General features: G+C 44.2%; 1 protein-coding gene across 3 annotated transcripts in view; it reads right to left on the reverse strand.

Moving 5' to 3' along the window:
* Nucleotides 1–23,274, reverse strand: part of frem1b (Fras1 related extracellular matrix 1b) — a 65,628-nt gene that overhangs the window by 23,324 nt on the left and 19,030 nt on the right. For 2 of the 3 annotated variants that reach the window (XM_061738102.1, XM_061738104.1), the window contains exons 9-21: nt 22,249–22,605; nt 17,760–17,902; nt 16,617–16,813; nt 16,445–16,535; nt 14,259–14,426; nt 13,976–14,184; nt 13,634–13,727; nt 12,197–12,449; nt 11,404–11,592; nt 7,457–7,645; nt 6,833–7,029; nt 4,374–4,596; nt 1,170–1,314 (exon numbers count right to left, since the gene is read on the reverse strand). In XM_061738102.1, coding sequence (XP_061594086.1) covers nt 1,170–1,314; nt 4,374–4,596; nt 6,833–7,029; nt 7,457–7,645; nt 11,404–11,592; nt 12,197–12,449; nt 13,634–13,727; nt 13,976–14,184; nt 14,259–14,426; nt 16,445–16,535; nt 16,617–16,813; nt 17,760–17,902; nt 22,249–22,605 — 2,455 coding nt within the window. The remainder of the gene's footprint in view (nt 1–1,169; nt 1,315–4,373; nt 4,597–6,832; nt 7,030–7,456; nt 7,646–11,403; nt 11,593–12,196; nt 12,450–13,633; nt 13,728–13,975; nt 14,185–14,258; nt 14,427–16,444; nt 16,536–16,616; nt 16,814–17,759; nt 17,903–22,248; nt 22,606–23,274) is intronic. The other variant, XM_061738103.1, reaches the window with a different exon arrangement.

Genomic DNA, 23,274 nt, shown 5'->3' on the forward strand with positions numbered 1-23,274 from the left:
CAAACATCAGGCGGCGTCATACAGTCGTGTTCAAAAGTTCATCCCTCCTCTTGTAATCAAAGTCCAAAATCCTCTGATCCCACTGACTCTTCATGAAAAATACAACCTGACATGAAAGGTTGGAGATTCTGAAGTGCTGATTTAAACCGAGCTCGTTAGATTAACCTAGCGAGCTGACTTTTGGACATAAATTGGTGCAAAAGAATATAAAATGTTCAGATTTTAAGCAAATGCACATGGGGGCAAAAACCCGGTCCAAATACTAGAGAAAAACCCAAATCCAGACTGTGAAAAGCTTTATTGTACGAAAACTAAATCTCTCTTGTTTTTAACCCCTATAAAATATATGTTTAGACTTTATAAACTTTACAAAATGTAATACTTCATTAACTTGCACATTTCTAAGAAAAAAAAAAAAAAAAAACATAAACTTAATAGACTTAAGAGTTTCAATAAAATAGTTTAGTTTTCTAACACAAATGGTGCATATTTGAGTCATAGTTTCAGTCTTTGTCAAGCTCTTGAACGTTCTTATTCATGTTTCTACAGACGCTGAGGCCGACCCGCTAGTTCGGCGCCTCCTGGTGGCTGTAGGCGTTTATCCATCTGTGGTAAAGTCTGGATAAAGACGGAAAAAGCTCTAAAGCTCAGTCTTCTTTTAAAATGTATCTTTAAAGTCACTTTAATCAAAGTGTGCATTCTGAACTGTTTACTGTATATTTTCTGTTTGATATTTTTTTGTTTAAGGGTTGAACTTGTTGTACATGTTTATTTTTAAAGTTTATCATCATAATTATCACAAAATAAGTGAACAAGGGCATTTCAGAGTCACATGTTCACAGCTGTCAGGATAACGAGATTAACGTGCTCTCACTGATCACATCTGTCAGTGTGTATGTGTGTGTGTCTACTTGTCAACCTCCAGTGTGGGGACAGAAGCCAGTTTCCTGCGATCTGAGGACAGTGAGGTCATCACTTGGGGGCGGAGCTTTAGAATTCTGTTTCAGACCAGGTGTCGGGTTATGTACCTCACAGAGACAGAAACCTGAGCGTGTGTGTGTGTGTGTGTGTGTGTGTGTGTGTGTGTGTAAGCATCAGCATGTGTGTGTGTATGTGTGTGGGTGAGCATGTGTGTGCGTGTGTATAGGTGTGTGTCTGTGTGTGCATACATGAGCAGCCGTGGTGGGTTGTCGTTGACCGGCAGCACAGTGACCCGGGCCGTCCCCTCAACTGTGTGCACGCCATCTGTCAGCCTCAGCACCATGGTGTCCTCCAGGGTTTCTGTGTCATCGTGCATGTACACGATTTTCATGCCTGCAGTGGGGGAGGAGGGGGTACCAGAACAAAAACAGTGATGTAGAAGACAACTGGAGGAGGTCATATGCTGATTAAACAATAATCATTTAAAGTTCCTGTCGTTAACAGAATAACGTCATATTTTGCTGGAGTTGGAGGATTTGGTCCCTGTAGAGGCATGTTTGTGAGGTTTCTGAATTAAAATGACATCCCTTAATTAAAATGAGTATCTAACAAAGTACAGTGTGTTTTTCAATAAAGCTTGTATTAAAGTAAAGTGACGTTAGGATTCCAGAAGTAAAATATGAAGTTCCTCTAATGACCACTAAGGTCTGGATCCTCTTGGTTCCTCTACCCACTACTGGGGTCTGGATCTAACCTATGGTTCATCCACTTACCGCTGAGGTCTGGATCCAGACCTGCAGTCCCTCTGCAGACCTTTAAGTTCTGGATCTAATCTAATGTATGGTTCATCTACTTACCACGGAGGTCTGGATCCAGACCCGTGTTTTCTCTGGGGTCTGAATCCAGACCCCTGGTCAAATAACGTTTTGGTTGTAAAATCAGAAATGAGGACCTTTGGAGAGATTTGATCAGAACAAATGAAAGGTTACGTTAGTTAGCATCATAGGGTAGCATGACCTTAACAAAAATAGCTGTCTTATAGTAACTATTATAAGGTGGACGTATTCCAGCCGGCTTCAGACCTGTTTATTCCACCCTTTAACAACATGGTGGCATGCAGTCCTAGGAAAATAAGCTTCAAAACCTGCAGAAGCCTCTGATGTAGTTTATGGGAGGAGACATAAAGCCTAATTCCAGTTGGGGCGTCATTAGCAGGCGTTTTAACTCACAACAAAAGTCAGTTAAAATATTAAACATAGCTTAAATAATTAGCTTTTTGGCTGACATTTGCGGTAAATCACCACAATATCATATCTGTTGAGTTGACATTTTTCCCCACATGATTGTGGTGATTGTGGTAATTCAGAACTAGCACTGCTACCATCCATGTTTCAAATGTTTAAGCCAATACCATTACAACTCTTTTTGTTGTAACAGAAGTAGTTACAGTTTCAACAGTTACAACTGCAGCAGTGATCACTGGATAACACACGGATACCAAATATCTGCTGGTTCTGGGTAACCTTGATATTGACATGTGGGCTGTAGCGCCCTTCAACACATCCTGGATTTAGTTTCCTAATGCTGTACCCATTAGGAGTTCCAGGTTTTATTAAGTTTAGATAATTACATCACCATTAGGGATGGGAATCGAGAACCGGTTCTCCAGAATTGGTTCCCAGTGTTTCAATTCCTGGGAATCACGATTCCCTTTTCGCTTCCCGTGGGCACGTGGCTTACGCACGTTGCCAGCAGTCAATAGTAAACATAACGCCCAAGTGATACAAACGCTTCAAAGTCTGTGAACATTTCATTAAAAAAAGAAGACAACAGGGCAACTTTCAATATCTGCCAAGTGGATATTTCGTCAACATGCAAAAACATTTGCATACACAGCACGCAATAACAATCAATGGATGTCACATTTTCAATCCACTCCAGACCAACAGAAGTAAATCTTAACCCAGCAGCAGCAACGTTAGCATGTCCTTGGCTTATAATACTGCAGGTAACTAATTAATTAACAAACACTATCCATCATATTAGCGCCATTGTTCTCTTTGTTGTCCTTTTCCCCAAATGAGAATCGATAAGGGAATCGAATCGTTAAGCAGAATAGGAAATGGAATTGGAATCTAAAAATCTTATCCATTCCCTTCCCTAATCACCTTACACAGGCCTAAACCTACTGTGGCCCTCAACCACAAATTTAATTTGTGTTAACAATTCTGAAAAAGTAGTTTTGTTGCCAGTCTCAGAATGAATCAGTCTGGATAGTTTGTTTTACTTTCCCTTTGGTTTTTCATCAGGGGCGAGAATTTTTTACGACAGAATTGGACAATAGTTGATGTTGAATCCAGCACTTTCCAAGGAAAACATGGGAGTGAAGACAACAATCTGAAGCTGCAGTTTGTCAATAATGTTTGTTTTAATTCAATCTTTTGAAAATGGTCCCCCTCGCCTCTTTAAGAAGGGGGCCCGAAGGACTCCTCAGCCTCCCTGATAAAGTCTATTCATGTGTGCTGAAGAGGAGGCGCCATCGGATAGCCTAACATTGGATTCAAGAGGAGCAGTGTGGTTTTCATCCTGGCCATGGAACGGTGGACCAGCTCGACCCCCTCAGCAGAATCCTCAAGGGGGCATGGGAGTTTTCCCAACCGGTCCACACGTGCTTCGTAGACCTGGAGAAGGCCTTTGACCATGTCCCTCTGGAAGTCCTGTAAAGGGTTCTCTGGGAGTATGGGGTGCTGGACCCTTTATATGAGGTGGGATGGATACATGTGGCCAAAATGAGTTTCCTCTGCAGGGTGTCTGGACTCTTCCTTAGAGATAGTAGGAGGACTTCAGCCATCCAGAAGGAACATAGAGAGGTCACTGCTCCTCCCAAATTCAGGTGAGCCAAAGGAGGTGGGTCGGCATCGGTTAGGAAGCCTCCCTTCTACCATTGAGAAGCGGTAGAAGGTGAATGCATGGACTGATGGACGAATGGATGGGTTGGTTGACTGACTGACTTATGGATAGATAGAAGGATAGATGGTGGGATAATGTTTCCATGAAGAAATGGTAGTGGCAAGGTCTTGAGATTTGACCAAGAAAGTGTAAACCAGCTTATACAAGAAAAATTATCAGAATGTTTCACTTACAAATATTTCTTGTTTTTCAGGTCACAAAATCAAGCATTGCAGGATAATCTGAAGAAAAGACTTCCTTTCTTTACAGGTTTGTTAACATGCCATGTCTTAGTTTTGGGTTGATGGATTTGGGTGATTGACACGTCTGCAGAATCTTAATAGCCAATAGAATCAATGATTCTCTAATTGTGAATGAATTAGACCTGCATAGTCGCAGTCGTTGGAATTGTGTTGTGGAAAAGGTCTGTAAAGGATTAACGGTCATCATTTTCCCATTAAGGTTTGAGGATGTTCAACAAAACACTCGGAGGCCAACCCAACCTTGTCGTAGCTCCTGCAGGGTGAAGGAGTCGACCTGGAGGCTCCTCAGGAGCTCAGCTCCCATCTCCTGGTAGCGGGACGTCTCTGCTCCGTAGATGCCGTTAACCAGCCTGCCATGAGCTGGTGGCTGCTGCACCGTGAAGGTCAGGAGGTCTGGGGGGGCGTCCAGGTCAGAGCTGTCGAGAACAGAGGGAGTCAGCTCCCTCAGCCCACCCTCCTTCACCTGCAGGACACCGTCAGTCATTCACCTTTTCTCTGTTTCAGTCACAAAATCCTCCCTGTCCAGTTTTAAGTTTTACACGCACCTCAAGTGTCAGTTACCATTAGGGGTGGGATGATACGGGTAACTCACGATTCAATACTGTGGCGATACGTCGTCCACGATAACGATAATATCACGATACACAATATATTGTAAGAAATTTCATTAACGATATATGTGACTGAAAAAGACAAAATACCCATAAAAAGGAAAACGTCTGTAGTTATGCCTGTTTTTTCGATACCAAAACTTCATACAATGTACAAAGAAATTGCATTTGTATATTTCCTCACTGCCTGCTAGGCTTGTAAATGTAAACACTGTACAGCTGGACAAATTAAAGTGCATGAACATTAATAACATGTTGCATACAAACCAGGACAATGCACTGCTTTATTTTTAACAATGAAAAGTCAGTAAGCAACTTAATTTTGCATAGTACCTCACTACCTGTAAAGGACCAATTGCCCTTATTTGGTCATTTCTTTAGTCAGTTACTTCTCTTGTATAAATATTTATGATTTACATTATTTTAGCACCTGTCTTTAATTGAAAGGATGAACGATCCTTTGAAAGGATGAAAGGAGAACTTTATTTTGAAAAGGACTTTTATTTTGAATGTTCGGACAGGATATCCTCCGTCGCAGTTAACGGTTGTCGTTTTTTTTGCTGTTGCAGCTGCTGCGTGTGTGAGATTTCAACAGATTTTTTGTTATAGTGTCTCAGTCAGAGAGGAAAAAGGTAATGTTGTCATTACGTATTTGTTTGAAGTGTGTTGTAAGATGAATATCTGTTTACTGCAGCCCTTGCGGTGTGAGGAAACTTAAAGGGAACCCTGCATATTAAGACATGTAGTCCCTAATTAGCCACAATTGTTCTCTTATACTAAAATATGTTGTTAGAAACACATAAAATAATCTAATTGCTTTAAAAATCTACAATGTTTATTACATATTTTGACCTGAGGGAGGCGCCATGTTTTACCTGCGCAATGTATTCTGGGGGCGATGACGTACGACGGTGGCTCTGGGAAGATAAGCCCCATTAGTTTAACTGGGACAGGTATCTAAAACATAGTTGAGCAGCATCTCCCGGCCGTGGAGGCTGACGAGGGAGCCCATAAGACGTCTCGGTTCAGGCAAACTGGATCAAAGTTCTGTGATGCACGGGAGATCTGCAAAAATGATCAATGTTGTGCGCATCTTACCAGTGCATTAGGCTCCTGCGTAGACGGCGTAGCCTACGGCGTAGACGGCGTATGCTACGCCGTAGCCTGCGTAGCCGGGGCTCTACAGCCCGCAGCGCTCCGCCACCCGCTCGCCGCTCTCCGCTCTCCGCTCTCGCTGTCGCCGCCGGGATGGAGACGCCGGTGGGCAATATGCACGTTTGAGTGGGCATAGCCCCCCCCCTCTCCCCCCTAAAACCGGCCTCGGTGCTGGGTGATGACAGACCAGAGGCTGAGGGGACTGGCCCGGGACTTTGACGAAACGGGAGGCGCAGACTTCGCTTCAAATAGGCAAGAACATCTTTATTTAATTTAATGACGGCAGATCTGGCTGGGGTTTTTATTGTAGCATCGGTTATCTGCTAGTTGAAACGTGTGGTCTGTTAGTCTATCTGAGTTTTATGGTGTTTTTATAGTTCATGCTGTATGGGGCTGCACTTTTTTTTAATTTTATTTTACTTTTTTGTAGGTGCGCCGTCACCTTAATGTTCAGCTGTGTTTTCATCTGTGTTTCTGGTGCGCCGTCACCTGTTTAGCTGTGTTTTCATCTGTTTCTGGGTGTCAGAACAGTGGACGGGGGCCAGCAGGTGCCACCGTGTGACGTACTACCCAGAATGTAAAAAACAATGGCGACCTACATGTTAAATTATATTTTCAAATTTTATAAAAACGAAGACATCAACAAGGTTTTTTATATCACATTGTTATAATTGATACCAACATCTATCTTTTAAGACCTACATGTCTTAATATGCAGGGTTCCCTTTAATAAAATCCTGAACATCAGTTGAAGACTCCAAGGTGTGTTGTAATAAAATATTGACATTTGCCGTCAGTTTATCGATTATTTATTGCGACAGAGAACAATATATTGCAATATCAATTTTTTTCCCCACCACTAGTTACCATGGTTACGCAGTAGACAACAAACAGGTTTCTCCAAGACTTCAGAGAACTTCAGGGGGTACATACGGTGAAGTTGGAGAGCATCAGAGAAGGCGTCTCGTCATTGGTTGGGTGGATGATGATGTAGACGGGGACAGGGGCGGAGTGGTGAAGCCCATCACTCACACTGACAGATAGCTGGTCAAGTGTTGGCTCCACCCCGCTGTGCTCTGACTGGACGTAGTTGATGAAGCCTGAGGTCAGGTGGGTGAGGCTGAAGGAATCTGGACAGGCAAAAAACCTCAAAGTCAGGTGATCGCCCTTTAACCTTCTGCTCAACCGTTTAGCTGATCATTTAAAAGTTAAAAGTCTCGTTGAGACGTCTCCCCCTCTCGGTTGAGTTATTTTCAACTTAACACCCAACAGGTGGAATTGGCCTGAAATTAAGATAACATTATGATAACACAAAAACTCTGGGTTTAACTTTAGTATGCTGGAGCTCATGTTGTGATGTTAGCTTAAGCGTGCTGAAACACATTCACTTCTGAAACAAAGTCCTCCGGACAGATGATTTGGTCTTAATGTCCCGAACCATGTTTGAAGAAACCAAACACAGCGTTCAGTAGAAAAACTGTCAAGCACGGCGGTGGAGGGGTGATGGTCTGGGATTGTATTTTACTGGTACTAACACTTAAACCAACTCTTACTGACCTACTCGCTGTCCAGCGTTGCTCTTCTCGGAGCCCAGCGATGGCAGCGTGTTCTCCAGGAAACCATGAAGAGGTGGAGTCTCCACGTAGAAGGTCAGCTCCTCGGGGGGGCTGTCGGCATCAGAGGCCCCCAGAACTCCCCCACACAGACAGACTGTGGAGCCTTCATCCACCACCAACATGGACTCACCTGGACACAACAGCAGAGACAAGAAACACTCATGAGTGCAGGTGTACGTACAGGTAAGGTTTTCATCATGAGAATACACATTTCTACCTGTCACATCACCCGCCTGTCACTGCTACAACTACTCTGCTTTGTCTTCATGAGGCTCATTTAGTCAAGACAAAAAAAAAAACTAAAAAAAAACAGTGTGAAAAACAGTAGTCCCATGATGCAACAGATTGTAGATCCATGTTTATAAGTAAAACCCAGAAAAAGGTTTCTGACAGAACTTCATCAGGTGCCACAACCATCACTTTTAAAAACGATTTCCTGACTGAGATCATTGCTGATGTCTTCCCCTCTCAGCGTTGTGTTAACACACACCTGTATGTTACAGACCAGCAAAGACCTGCTTTAAAGAGGCCTGCACACCTGCTGAAGATCCATTCATCAATGATGATGATCAGTTAATCAATGATTTAAGGACTGCAGTTGCAAAAGTGAGAACCTTCTTTTTGAATATAGTTTTTTCTCTATGTACCTTTTTTAAAACCCTCCTCATGGTTTGACCTCCTACCCTCTCGTGCTGCTAACCATCAGCCTTTGATGATCTGGTATGTGATCTCGATAACAGCAAAAACTTTAAATTAACACCAAGAGATTCTGAAATTAAAAAAAGGTAGTTTTAGAGTTCCATTCCAGTTTTAGCATTGTAAAGCTAACATAACATTGTGAGCTTTAGCATGCTAAAGCCGATCTTATATCATGAGGGTAGCATTATAAAGCCAACTTTATGTTGGTAACTTCAGCAGACTAGAACTTATTTTACATCATATGGTTTTGCATTTCAAAGCTAACATAACACTTTGAGCCCTAGCATTCTGACTAACTTTATGTTGCTCAAGAAGAAGACGGGAACAAACCCACTGTATGTCAATCAAAGTTAGTTTTGGCTACCAGGCCCTTCAGCTGCTGAAATATTAACATTAGGCTACTTGACAGTGAAATAAGAAATGACAGTTGCATTTAGTCGGGTTAATACAAGCGGCTGGATGCTTCGCTAAGCGTGGTAGCGTAACGATGAAAGGATGAGGAAGTGATAACGGCTAGCCATTGGCTGAGCCAACTGTCAATCAATGTATTAGAAATACATTTATTGCTTCATATCCATTTTCCTTGTGTACAAAGAAAATTCACCCCCTCAGAGTTGTCATGGATGTGAAACCAAATGATTGAGACCGAGACATTTTTTTAAACCAGACTGTAAATATTTGAGACTGACTCACTTTTGGAGCCTCTTTTGGAGCCGCTACAAATGTTAGTTCCCAGAAGTGTGATGGTTGGCGCCTGGTTATATCCTGAGCATTTTCAGGAAAAATTGACAAAAATTCCTCCACAACTATGTGACGAATGAAGTCAGACAGAAACCATGACCGCAAGATCCTGCTGCTGCGGTGGATCAACATGCTGAGGAAATGTGGGGGGGTACTTAGTACCTTACACACACACACACACTTCATTTTAGCTTTGGTCCATAAAATAATTGATATATCAAATATATTATGATTTTTCATCTGAGGATGGGATTTTCCTCCTCCTCATCAGGTAAATCTGTCCCTCCTGCCCCGCCTCCCCCCACCGCTGTCATCCACGCGTTCAGCCGTAAACACCTTGTGAATGAGTGTTAATGAGAGACGGCCCTGGATCTGGCTGATAAACCAGCGCCCCCCCACCAACATCAGCAGGACTAATGCTCTCACACGCCGTCTTTCATCTCTGCTAATTAATGAGCTGAATGAATGAATGAATGAATACTGAGATATACAGGATTAGCGGTGCTGCTGCTAACACTAATCCAGCGGGCGAGACAGTGCTACACAGACACTATTGTGAAGGAAGGACGGTCTTCTTTTGTTTCATAAAGACGCTCATCGTCTGCTGTCAACACACACTCACTTCATTTAAAACATGCCAGAACCAACATTGTCAGTGGTCTTACATGAAGACAAACAATTATCCGGAATGAGACCAGCCGTCAGTCAGAGAACGTCTAAACCACCAGGATGGAAGTAGCAGACTTTAACTTTCTTTAACTTTAAAAATGGCTGTTGAAGCACTGGGTTCAGAGGCTTTCCAGAGAGTAGTGGAGTTTTAATATGGAAGAGTGTTTTATGAAGATTTTTTCTTCTTCTTTAATTGAGTCTGTTTTAACTTTTTCTTTTTTTCTGCTGGTTTGGTCCCTCTCAATGACAAATAAAATGCAGATGGACTACATGGTGAGAATGTGTAAAAAGGTGGTGTGAATTCTAGCCGTCTGCACTCAACCTCTCTGCAGATTTTAAGCTACGACCATCTGGTCGTAGAAATGCTTTGCTGAGGTGCAGGACAGCTGTATCTGCAACCATCGTCATTCCTAACAGCCCTTTGTGACACGTCAGTGTGTGATTCTGTGTTTTTGAATGAATTTAACTGACAACATTACATACAAGGTTAGAATGTGCAATCTTACAGAAGAAATCTTACAGCGGAAATAAACATATTTACAGTTTTAGCCTTTATTTTAGCTACTTGGCGATCGCTGGATTGACGTTTGAGCTGTGTATGAAGACCCAACCGTCTTCTTTTTTCTTTCTTTTCTCAAGTCCACAGTCCCATACACCATGCACTTTATTCCTCTACTCTGCACTTTATAGCTGTGACACCAGCACTTTACATAGACACTTGCACTTTACTTTAGTCTGCTGCTATAACTTATAACTTATAATTATAACTTATGAATGTAAAATACTATGAAATGTGTTATGTGGTTGGTTGTATTATTGTTGTATTGGTTATATTATTGTACTATTGTATTTTTTTAACTGAACACTGTATTGCTCTTAACTTGCCTGTTTTTATATCCTAGCCGGGGGGGACTGCCAATGGGAATTAGCCAATAGGCTACATTTGGGTGCATCTGCCTTTATTTGTAAACGCATAATGATGTGCACTGTCCCTCCTCACCAAATAAATACATTGAAATTGAAATTCAAACAGAATATATGTTGCTGTGCTGATAACTGTACAAAGACTGGCTCTGGGTTGGTCTGGAAGGGTCCAAGGAAGAAGTTTATCTAAGCAGCAGGTGGCAGCTCATTTCAACCTCGGTCAAACATGTTACCATCACTAACTGGTGAACATACAGTCTTGTTGACTTCAGGCCGTGAGCTGCATCCAGAACAGCCGGCTGTTCCAGCCGAGTCCCCACCAGGCCGACCTGGACCCTCTTAGACCGATTAGCTTTGGGTTGACCTCTGCCAGGATGCAGCTCAGAGGATCCAAAGGCCAGTCAACCAGATCAACGTTGGTTCATTGAGAATCCCGGTGGTGCCCTTTCAACAATATCGGAAATTATAGTTTGGTTGTAAATTAAATATCGTTGTTGCTGTTACCAGGTTTTAAATATGGCGGGTGTGAAGGAGTTGGGAAACGTTACTCTCTGGCCAATCAGCGGCCTGCAGCCCGATGACGTTTGTATTTAAGTTTAAGGTGCTAAAAAAGGAGGTACTAAACGGTGCTAGTTTCCACTCACCTAGTGGAAAACCCTTAAAACAGAGCAGAGTCAAGCAGAGTCGAGCTGAGAAGGTACTAGGGAAAAAGTCCCATTAGAGTCCCTGGTTAATGATGGTTCCCTGTTGAGCATCAACTCTTCAAAGACGCTGCTCAATCAGTTCTGGCAGCACTTGTTTCATGGATACATTAGCGGAAGGACGGAGAGATGAATAGATGGTACAGATTCTGACCCAGAGTGACGGCAGGAACTTTGTTGTTGACAGGAAGAATCGTGACGTTCAGGTCGTAAACGGGAAGATTGTCGTGGAGAGGAACGGGCGGGGCATCTCCATGGCAACAGCCATCCACCACGGTGGCCTCGCCGTCAGAGATGATGAGGGTGACGGTGTCAAACGCTGGCTCCGGACCGACCTCTGCACCTGAACACAGAACGTCCACAGGAAGAGCACGATACAATTAAAGACCCGAAGTTACAACTGCTTTGTTAACGACTTGACCCTAACGTAAATCTAACCTACCCCAAATCTAATCCCAACTGTTGCTAATTTAGCTGCAGTTGAACTACAAGAGAACGTCAAACAGAGTGATTATTATTTACACCAATTCCAAAAAAGTTGGGATGAAAACAAAATTAAACAAAATGTCTCAGTTTCTAAGTTTTTCTAATATGTGATTTGTCTTCTACTGGGGATAAAATATGGCTTTATGAGATTTGCACATCATTGTATTCTGTTTTTATTTACATTTTATACAGTGTCCCAATGTTTCTGGATGTTCAGGACCTCCTGCTGATTGGGGCAGTCATTGAAGTCAAAGTTAGCATGTTGCTAAGAGGAGCTTAGGAACTTTCTTTTGTACCATTTGTGGGTTTAAGTATGAATCTTAGCACCCCCCCACCCCCATGTCACCAAACAGTCCGATGTTTCCACTCAGAACTGGTGAAGATAAACATGAAGACATTTGGAGTCATCCCACCAGCATGATTCACAGTTTCCTTGGTGTCCAAACCTGACGTGGCTTCACCTGAGTGAACGTAGTAGATGTGTCCCTGTAGCAGGTCCTGCTGGGAGAACTTGTCCACAGTGAGTCCGGACCGCTGCAGCTCTCCTCTGCCGGGTCTTCGGGCCAGCATGTAGGTCAGTCTGGAGTCGTCACTGTCCCGGTCCGTGGCCGACAGGTAGTCGACGGTCACCTGGACCTGCCCGGCCTCCTCACAGCTCAGCGCCCCTCGCAGACCCCCACCCAGCTGGGGAGGCTCGTCGTTCATGGGTAAGACCTGAGGAGAATATTAACAGAAAGAGGCGCTGCGAGGTTCTGCCAGAGAGCATGCTTATTCGGGACAAGCGAAGAGGTTAGCACCTGTTACAAGACAGTCTGACGCCTAACTGTGTTACTGGATGAGTAAGTCATGTTTATATTTCTTCCTACATAACAGACTAGCAGACGATTATTGTTTAAGTTGAAATGGTTGAGGAATCTGACTTGCTATCAGCAGTGCAGACCAATTTCTCCCTGTCTCATAGCAACGGACCCAGTACCCTATGCTCTCGGAGCAACCCCTACATACCTAGATGGACTTTTGCTACATTTAGTCATACCTGTGTCATTAAGGTTGGTTTTATTTTAAATAAATGGCACAAAATGTATTAATGAATATCAAACAGAACAGTTTTGGGTTTGTTTGTATCAGTGATCTCTTCAGTATCTCCTAGCTCCTCCATGTGGAACAGATACTGAGCTGCGGGTATTTGTACAAGGACCAATCTCAACAATGATGATGAATCTGGATGATTGACACCTCTGTGGAATCTACACAGCCAATATAATCAATAGTGACTTCACAACTCATTATTCAATCAGCCCCAGACCCAGTCATAGCTGAAGTTTCTTCCTGACCTGGTAGATGTCACAGGACCCTTTGTTGTGGTGTATCGCTCTCCTGGTCCTGACAGTTTGAATTTGTCTTTGAATTTTCAGATTTATTTTTATGTTAGTGCTGAATAAAAATTAAATCATGATCGTGGGAGACTTTAATGTCCACATAGATGCTGAAGATTTGATAGATATCCATCACTGACATACCAACACGTCACTTTGGGAATCCTCGAATAATACCAACCACTATGCATTCATTCTGATCATTGTCCAATTATACAAATTATTATCAATTTATACGGAACATTATCAAGTCATACCAAATCCATTCATATTGATCATTATTTATTCATATGATCATTATTCTCTCACTCAGATTATTATCCATTCATACCAATCATTATCCTGTCATACCAAGTAACACATTTGGTTTGAAAAAGGTAGAGTTTTAGTCTCAGAGTGGTCATCTTTACACTAATACGATCTGTGTAGTCTTTAGCCTGCACCAGCTGGGGAGAGTTTTCAGTCCCTGATGAGAACAGCGTGTACACAGTGACATCACCTCGTGTGGGTCAGCAGACTCACCTGAATCTGCAGCACAACATCTGCAGAATTCAGACCATCTGTCACCTTCAGAGCCACCTCATCCTGCACCGTCTCAGAGTCGTCGTGGATGTATCTGCAACCGAAACCAGACACATGAAGTCCAACATAGAAGCAGATAAACAAAAAGTCATGAGGAATGAGGAACTAGGACCAAAGTTGAGTGAGCAACTCCAGACGCAACTGCATTCATCTGCCAATCTTCTTCCATGAACCTTTCAAACTTCAAGTGTCCTTCCAACAAGACGAAAACCCAGGGTTTGTGGGTAATTTCTGAGTCCCTGCTGTTAATTTAGGGCTGTGGAACAGCTGGCCTGATCTCACCTGAGCCGCAGACCTCTCAGGTCCTGCAGGGTGAACCAGTCTCCCTGCAGCAATGCTCCACCCTGCAGCTCCAGCCGGCCGTGAAAGGGTGTCCTCTGGATCTTCACCTTCAATGCTTCCTCCCGACTGTCCCGGTCCTGGACCAGGAGGTGCTCCTCCGTCACGAAGACGCCTCTCCCCTCCTCCACCCGCAACAGGTTGGTGAAGGCCTGAGAGGTCCACAGAGGACAGGTCAAACATTCAGGTCCAGCCCAGTCAGAAGACTGGTCCAGACTCTCCTCACCTCAGGGGCCTGGTTGTCCACTGGGACCACAGTGATGTTGAAGATAAAGCCGGACACAGCACCGCCCTGCTGGTCGCTGACGGAGAAGACAAATTGGATAAACAGAGGTTCAGGGCCGATGTCCTCCATTGGAGGCATGAAGGCCACTTTCCTGTGGTTTACTGCATGCTGGGAGGAGAAGGAGGAAGAAAAAGGGCAGGAAGAGTTCTTATAGTTTATAAGGCAGAAACATGTTCTAATCAGCAGGTAGTTCAGGGATTCAGGCACCCCGGGTACTGTGGACCAGATACTGTTCCAGCCTCTGGCCTCGACCCTTAACCGGACTCTTTATCTGACTGCAGACCACGTTCCACACCCGTATCTAAACTCTGGGGGACTTGGGGGGAATGCCAAAATATATCACACACTCATTTGAAATGTCTGCAATTAGGGAATATTTTTAAATTGGACAGCGAATACCGTAATACAGACTGCAAACTGTTTGCAATTTGGGAATTGTTTGCTTTTTTCTTTTTGTGGATTGGCAAAGTGGATTGGCAAAGTACACAAATCTGAATCTGACTCTACCTCTAATTCTACAACCAGCACCAGTCCCAAATCTAGACCCGGTCCTGTAGTCAGCTCAGGACCCAACTACAGACCCAACCCTCGAGCCAAACTCTCAACCCGACTCAAAACCCATCCCTAATCCCATCTCTGGGGCGGCAGTAGCTCAGGTGGTAGAGCGGGTCGTCCAATGATCAGAAGGTCGGCGTTTGGAATCCTGCTCTGTCCCAGTTTGCTGTCGTAGTGTCCTTGGGCAAGACACCTTACCCAGCTTGCCTCGTGTCAATGTGTATGAATGTTGGTGGTGGTCGGAGGGGCCGTTAGGCGCGATATGGCAGCCACGCTTCTGTCAGTCTGCCCCAGGGCAGCTGTGGCTACAGACGTAGCTTACCACCACCAGTGAGGATGTGTATGAATGAATAATGATCTCTGTAAAGCGCTCTGGGTGCCTTGAAGGGCGCTATATAAATCCAAGTCATTATCTCTGGACCAAACTCTGGATCTGACCCTGGACCCAACTCTTGACCCCACCTGGGCCGGTCATGATCAGGTCCTGGCTTTGATGGTTTCTGAGCTCCAGGTGGAGCTAGCTGGCTTCCCTGGATCATGGGGCAAGCAATCCTGCTTGCACACCTGCACTGCATTAACAATCTTCCTGACTGCCTGACCAGAAAGAGCAACCAGCCTTCGCCAGATTATTCTGCTAGTCCAGTAATTTCGGCTTGAGTAAGTGTCGACTTGACCGTTCTGCCTTGTGATAACCTTTGTTATTTCTCCCCACAGATCTTCCAAGCATTGTAACAAACCTGAACCTCTTTGGTCCTCTAGACGCCTGTTTCTGTTTTCACCTGGAGTACAGTTTAATCTGCATGCCTGCCCCCCCCCCACCAGAGACTTGGGACCAGAGGCACACTGCCAGCACTCCCCCCTCAGAACCTGGAACCCTGCTGGACCATTTTACTGAAACCTCAGGAGAAAACCACTTGTAAAACTCTTGGCTTGTTGGAATAATAAACACCATTCATTATTTATATAGCTTACCTCTGTCTGTTTTTGGGTCCAATCTTCCTAGAATGGCTTTACAAGCCATGAAAGGGCCCAACTCTAGACTTAATTTTGTAGTCAACTCTGGAACCTAGGAACTCTAGAGCCGAGTCAAGCCCAAGTAGATCCAGCTGTATTTGCAACTCTTGGCCATATTCTGGACCCATTCCTGGACACAACTCTTGTCAATTTTGGAGCCAACTCTGGAGCCAAGCCTAGAAACAACTCTTGAACAAACTCTAGGTCCAACTTCAATCCCATCTACGACCCACCTCTGGATTTGATTCTATACTATCTCTAGACCCATCTCTGAAACCACATTTGCAGTATAGTTGGACCTCAGGGCCTTCTCTGCTGCTTTCCAGAAACACACCAGGTCTAGAAACCAAGACACATTGACCGCCAGGCGCCAGCTGATCTGGAGTTTAAGTTTTTTTTTGTTCATGTGGAGTCCTGTTGTATTATTTTTTTTAGTAATTTAAGTATTAGTAATTTATCAATCATAATACTCTAGATTTCCATTGTAGCTGAATGCAAGGTGTAGATGATAAAGGCTCAGGAACTTTGAACAGAGATGATGTGTAGGTATGGCTCACCTGAGTGAAGGACTTCAGCACCGGAACCATGTGGTCTTTCTTCATGGTGTTGGCGTTGTCGGTATAGAAGAGGCGTCCAGCATCCATCAACCTGAAATCAAACACAATCACAAAGGTTGTTCTGATGGAGCGATGGAGCGACATGGCCTCCCCAGTTCTGGCCGGTCCTTACCCGGGACGCAGCGGGCTGAAACAGGGCTGCGTGACCACAAACGTTAGGTCTGCATCCGGGTTCTCTGGGTCTGTGAAGTGGAGCTGAGCCTGACTGATGTAAACCACCTCCGTCTCCTTCACTGTCAGAGAGCGAACGCTGCCGGAAAACTCCACTGGCAGTTGGTCCTTTACGGGAAAGACATGGACCACCACTGTCTGCACACACAAAGCACAGGGGTCTGGGTCCGGATCAGTAAAAAGGAATTTCTAAACTCACAAGAAGTAGTTATTTACATGGGAACAAAATTCAGAATGACCTATGACAAATTAATAATATAGAATAGTCATGACTTTACAAGAAAATGGTTTACAAATCTTTGAGGGGAAAAAGTACATTTTCTAAATTAAGAGATTTAAGATCATTTTGGAAGAAAAGCCATAAAAAAATAATCAGAGATAGTTTTTAAAAGGTTTTTCTTTTCAAATAAGACACATTTATAAGAATTACAATTTCTCAAGAAAAGTTTTCTTAACATCTATGTTATGAAAAAACTTAATTAGATAAATTAGCCTTATCTTTACAAAAAAAAAATTATAATTCCAGAGGAACATTGAATTTTCTTTTCAAAAAAGCAATAGTCGAAAGTAATACCTATGAGAGAAGTTATAAATTATATTCATATAATTGTATCAGAAGATATACTTTTTTTTATTGTAATTTTTGAAGAAAAGCTTTTTTAATCACAATTTAGAAAAAATGTAATTCAGTGAAGGAATAGATATAATTTTGTTTAAAATTTATGAAGCAAAGATGCAAGTAGAAAAAATAAATTGAGAAAAAGTTTTGATTTTACGTGAAACAATCATAATTATATGGAAATAGAAATTGGTGCCAAATTTTCAAATAATTTAGAAATTTGAAAAAGCATACATTTTGGAGGAATATTATATTTTAGAAGAAGAAAGACATCATATAGGACAAAAATCATAATTATCTAGGTAGTCTTATATTAATGAGAAAGAAGGGAAGGGAAATTCAAACTACATGAGAAGACGTGATGATGAAGTGAATATGTGGACATGGAAAAGAAACCATTGTGTGCCAACTATATAAACTGGATCTAGGACCAGAACCTGGTTCCGGTTGGTCCAGATGACTCACGTATATCTCTGACAGATTGGGCGGCTGGTGGCTGTCGGACAGTGTCAAGTCAAAGGAGTCCTCAAAGACCTCGTCCCCTAAATGCTGGTAGAAGATCTGGCCCTGGATTAGGTCTCGCTGCAAGAACCTGTTCACTGGTACCGCTGCAAGGACAAAATAGGCTGCTGAGGTCTGAGCTCAGAGATTTGCCTTTTTGAACACAAAGAACAGCAGGAAACAGACGAGTTTCAGCTCATGTGGGTATTAGATGTCTGAGAATGTGGCTTAAACATGCAAACATATTCCATACATGACATCTAAAACGAGTGCTACCAGAGACCTGCAGTTGCTCACAGTCCTTTAAATCAGTGATTCTTAACCATAGGGCCGCGGCCCAACGTTGGGCCGCGAGCGCCCTCTAGAGGGCCGCAAAAAAAATTCAGTTTTGTAAGTGTGGGCCGCGAGGGCCGTGGGACTGCATAGCAACTCCCGACCAAATGAGAAGAAGACACTCAGCTAGCTGTACGTGTAATAGTAAGAGAAATGGTGTGTATTTACAGAAAAAATCATTTATTTTGCACAGAGTACGTTTAGATCCACCAGGATCAGGGATTCTACAGCGTAGGCTCTGCGTCGATTTACGCGTAACCATTATTCAGGCTTAAGGCGGACGTAATTGAAGCCACCATGAGAAAGGGGAAGGGGGGCGTGATTTGCCAGTGATTGCCCGGCGGCAGCTCCGTGGCGGACACCTGGGGCGGACGGCGAGACCTGGGGCTCGCAGCCGAGAAGGAGACGAGACTCCCGGGGGAGCTGCCCGCAGAGGCGGGCCGGAGAGCGGGAGGAGCCGCCCGGCTGAGCGGGAGCCGACGCGTCCCCGCGGCCGCGGAGCCCGCTGCCGCTCGGGCAGCAGCGGGCTCCGTCGTTACTGCTGAAGGATGGTAGATGCGTGGGTGTCTGCTGGACTGGACTGTTGTTGCAAAAGCATCGGAAAGTGACTGGGCTGCAGCGCGGAGAGCTGTGGGCGCAGCTGATCAGGCTCAGATGAAGCCTGACACGCTGAGACAACTGATTAATTTAATATCTTAAATAAATAAAATCTTAAAACACCCATGTTTGAGTCCAGATACAGCTGTGAAGCAGCTTTCTCCACAATGAACATAATTAAAACTAAATATCGTTCCACGTTCACCAGCACCTTCACATGTGCATGAGAACCTGGCACCATCCAGCCCAGATTTAAAGTCCTGGCAGGAGAAATTAGATCAGTTCTCTCACTGAACGACAGAAAGTGGGGGCATAAGATTAAGGGGAAGAAAGACAAACTGCAAAACTGTTCAATTGCTAAAATGTGTTTATATTCATTTATTATAAAAATGTGTTGAGACAATTAACAAAGAAAAGGGGAAATTCAAACTGCTGGTAGAGAAATAAAATAAGATAGCATTTGAAAAATAAAATCAATTTTATTTTTAAGAGAAAAAAATATGTGTAATTCAAGTTACACATGGCAAATATTTTTGAAATGTACTTTTTTTAATATAACAGTCAGGTGCAGATGTTGATACAACTATGAGGCTACTTGAATATATACACACACATTATATATATATATATATATATATATATATATATATATATATATATATATATATATATATATATATATACATACATACAAAGTTTTAGTTGAATACCCCCGCTATACAATTTTAATATTTAATGGGTCCCGGGCCACTCTGTACTGAAGAAATTGGGCCCCAAGGTCAGAAAGGTTAAGAACCCCTGCTTTAAATGATCCCAGTTACCTGCAAGCTGAGCAAGCTCTGGTCCACAAGTGACAGGCCAAGCACCAAAGTTCCCAGCAGAGTTCTACTGGTCCTCATTTTAGCTCTGGCAGCATTTGTTTAGGATGCCATTGGCTAGTGGTTCTTGAAATGATCTGAGGTGAAGGTCTTGGAGGTGAAAAGGATCCAGCTGCTGCCAGAGGTAGAAGCTGATGATTCAGAGACGGTCTATCTGGTGTCCTCAAGGTCGTCCTGAGAAGCAGCCTTCAGCCCAGAACCTCCCAGACCCGGTCTCTTATGGCCCTTTTCCACTAGTACCTACTCAGCTAGCTTCTACCCGCCACGCCCCCGTCTTGCGCTTCTCCACTACGGGCCGAGGCGGGTGGAGCCGTGCCAAGCAGATACTTTTTCTTTATCTTTTCTGCCGAGGTTCTAACCGGGCTGAGCCGGCACTATATCTGACGTCACCACAATACAGGCCACTGATTGGTCGGGGGGCGGGGCCGTCAGATGTTTGAATCAGGAAGCGGGAGTCTCGCAGCGATTTTATTATAAAGCGCAAAAGTCTGTTTGATGATCCAACTCTGAGGTGCAGATGTTCATAAACCTGGTGGCTGACGAGAGAATTAAAAAGGGATGTAGACGGGCGATAAGGAACGATCAGATCTACCAGGAGCTTTGTTTTACTCTCAGCCGCTCGCGGCTCCAGCTGATTTCTCATCAGCGCCGACACAAACAAAGGGGTTGCGCAATCGAGTACGTCACAGCAGCTTCACCCCAACCTGCCCACTTCTCCCCTGGCTGTGGAAAAACAAACAGGGACAAAACGGGTAGAGCCGGGACGAGGCGTGACGAGCCGAGTCGGGCTGAGTAGATACTAGTGGAAAAGCGCCATTAGTACAGTTAACTTAAGACAAGCTATCTTTCAAATAAGAAGGAATTGATACTCTATTCACAGCTCAAAACACAAAATAGTGTTACGTAGCTTTTTTTCTGCTGGAGTTGGACATTTAAAAACAATGGTCAATGGATATTGACTCACTGATGCATCCAGACTCTAGTGGTCATCTGAGGGACTGCAGTGTTCTTAACTTCAGGGTTCACATCAGAGTAGATGACCCTTGAACGTCAAGACCTGGTTGACGGTCAATTTCCTGCAATTAAACTGAGATTGATGTCGCTGGACCAACCCCTCAACCCTCTACCAACCCAGCTCTACCAACCCAGCATGGGTTGGTAGAGCATAGCATGTATAGCATGTATAACCCAGGACTGCTGCATGTTTTTGTGAGGGTAGCTCACATTAGCTACCTAAGGGAACATGGGGAGAACATGCAAAACTCCACCCAGGGTGTGGGAGCTGCAGTCATGGGGGAACTTAACACGCACTTCAGCGCCCACAGCTTCCCCGGTGGGAATTGAACCCAAGACTTTCTTGCTGTGAGATGGCTGCACTACCTGCTGTGCCACCGTGCCCCTTAAAATTACTTTTGACCAGGATTTTTCTTTTAAAATGACCCGTGTAATCCATGCAAGGGTCATTTTGACCCAAGCCAGAGCGAGGGCCTGCAGTTCCTGAGAGCCCTTAGCTCCTTGCAAGGGTTAAAGGAGCATGAGGCCGGATTGAGGCAGGACTTATGAAAAAAAATGCGTATACGTTTTAAGTTTTCTAGTAATAATGTCAGAAGAAGCGTTCCAAACCAAAAAGAATGATTCCTCTAGTGTATCTCTCCTTTACCTTGAACAGGCTGTGTGCTGCAAAATGTGCTGCAATTCTGGGCCCAAATTTCCCGCGCTGGGCTGCGGATGTGACATCACATGACGCTGCTTCTGCGTTCTCCTCGTTCTCCCGTACCGGCTTCACTGTTGGCTGCAGTACCCCCAACGGCCGTCGTGGTGAAGGGTGGCGCTAGAGAGTCTCATTTCTTAAAAGGAGCCTCATGCTCCTTTAATGGACTGCACTGAATTGTTTGTTGTTGTTTTTTTAATCCCTTTTGTTGTAAAATGATACTACATGAATAAACTGGGCAGCACGGTGGCTTAGTGATTAGCACACTCACAGCAAGAAGGTTCCCGGTTCGACTCCCAGGCCCAGCAGGACCTTTCTGTGTGGAGTTTGCATGTTCTCCCCGTGCTTGCGTGGGTTTCTTCCGGGTACTCCGGCTTCCTCCCACAGTCCAAAAACATGCATGCTAGGTAAATTGGTGATTCTAAATTGCCCGTAGGTGTGAGCGTGAGTGTGTCTGGTTGTGTGTATATATGTGGCCCTGTGATGGACTGGTGACCTGTCCAGGGTGTAACCCCTGCCTCTCGCCTGAAAATAGCTGGGATAGGCTCCAGCAGACCCCCGTGACCCTGGAAAGGATAAAGCGGGTATAGATAATGGATGGATGGATGAATAAACTGACTGGAAATGTGTCTTAGAGACTTGTGATTCCATGAACCTACAAGTTTTCCACTGGAATCTGCTTTCTGATGGTAAAACAAATAAGACTGAATTCAGAGTTGGATTATAGAAAGTGAAAACTTTTGTAGTTCAGTGACGTTGTGTCAGATTGGGCATCTACTGTATACATCGTTAACCACTAACAGGCCAGAGTTGGTAGCATGTAGCAGCTGGCTGCTAGTGACAGTTTTAAAAATAATATAACTTGAGAAAAAGTTTGTGAGAAATATATTTTGAGAAACAAAACACTTCTTGTCTGTTTGTATCTGCAGCTAACCTCCAGCCTCACCCGTGTCATGGGCGGAGCTCTTCCTGACCAGCTGCCCTGCTCGGGGGGCCGAGACTATCTGGTACAGGATGTAGTCGTCACTGGAGTCCAGGTCCGAGGCCAGCAGCATGAACTCCTGGAGGTGGATGGCGCCGCCTTCCTGGACCTCCACCGCCACGTTGTTGATGAGAAACGGCGGGGAGTCGTCTTTCGGGAGGATGTAGATGGGGAACTTGTGGCGGATGCTGTGGCGGCCATCGCTGATGCGGAAGACAATGTGGTCCCGGGTGGAGTCGCTGTCAGAGTGGTGGTAAACGACCACGCCCTCTTTCAGGTCCTGTACGCGAAACATGAACGCCTTCATACCTGGACACACAAAAGAGCAGCACGCACTAAAACAAATTGTAAAGTTACCATATCATGAACATTCCTAAACTAATGCTAACATTATATTAACTTTTGAACGATAACTTTATCTCATTAGCTTAAATATATATAGATAGATAACAATTCAATTCAATTTATATAGCGTCTAATACAACAGATGTTATCTCTAGACGCTTTCCGGAGATCCAGAACATGAACATAAACATAAACCCCCGAGCAATTATTACATAAACAATGGCAGGTAAAAACTCCCATAGTGGGAGAAAAGCCTTAAAGGAGCATGAGGCTCCTTTTAAGAAATGAGACTCTCTAGCGCCACCCTTTGCCACGACGGCCGTTGGGGGTACTGTAGCCAACAGCGAAGCCGGCACGGGAGAACGGGGAGAACGTGCATGCAGCGTCATGTGACGTCACATCCGCAGCCCAGCGCGGGAAATTCGGGACCGAATTGCAGCACATTTTGCAGCACACAGCCTGTTCAAGGCAACGGAGAGATACACTAGAGGGCTCATTCTTTTGGGTTTGGAACGCTTCATCTGACATCATTACTAGAAATCTTAAAATGTATACGGATTTTTTTCATAAATCTTGCCACAATCCGGCCTCAAGCTCCTTTAAGCCAAACAGTGGCAAGGGAACACAGGCCAG

Source organism: Cololabis saira, chromosome 13 (genome assembly GCF_033807715.1).
Source record: "Cololabis saira isolate AMF1-May2022 chromosome 13, fColSai1.1, whole genome shotgun sequence".
Taxonomy (NCBI): Eukaryota; Metazoa; Chordata; class Actinopteri; order Beloniformes; family Belonidae; genus Cololabis; species Cololabis saira.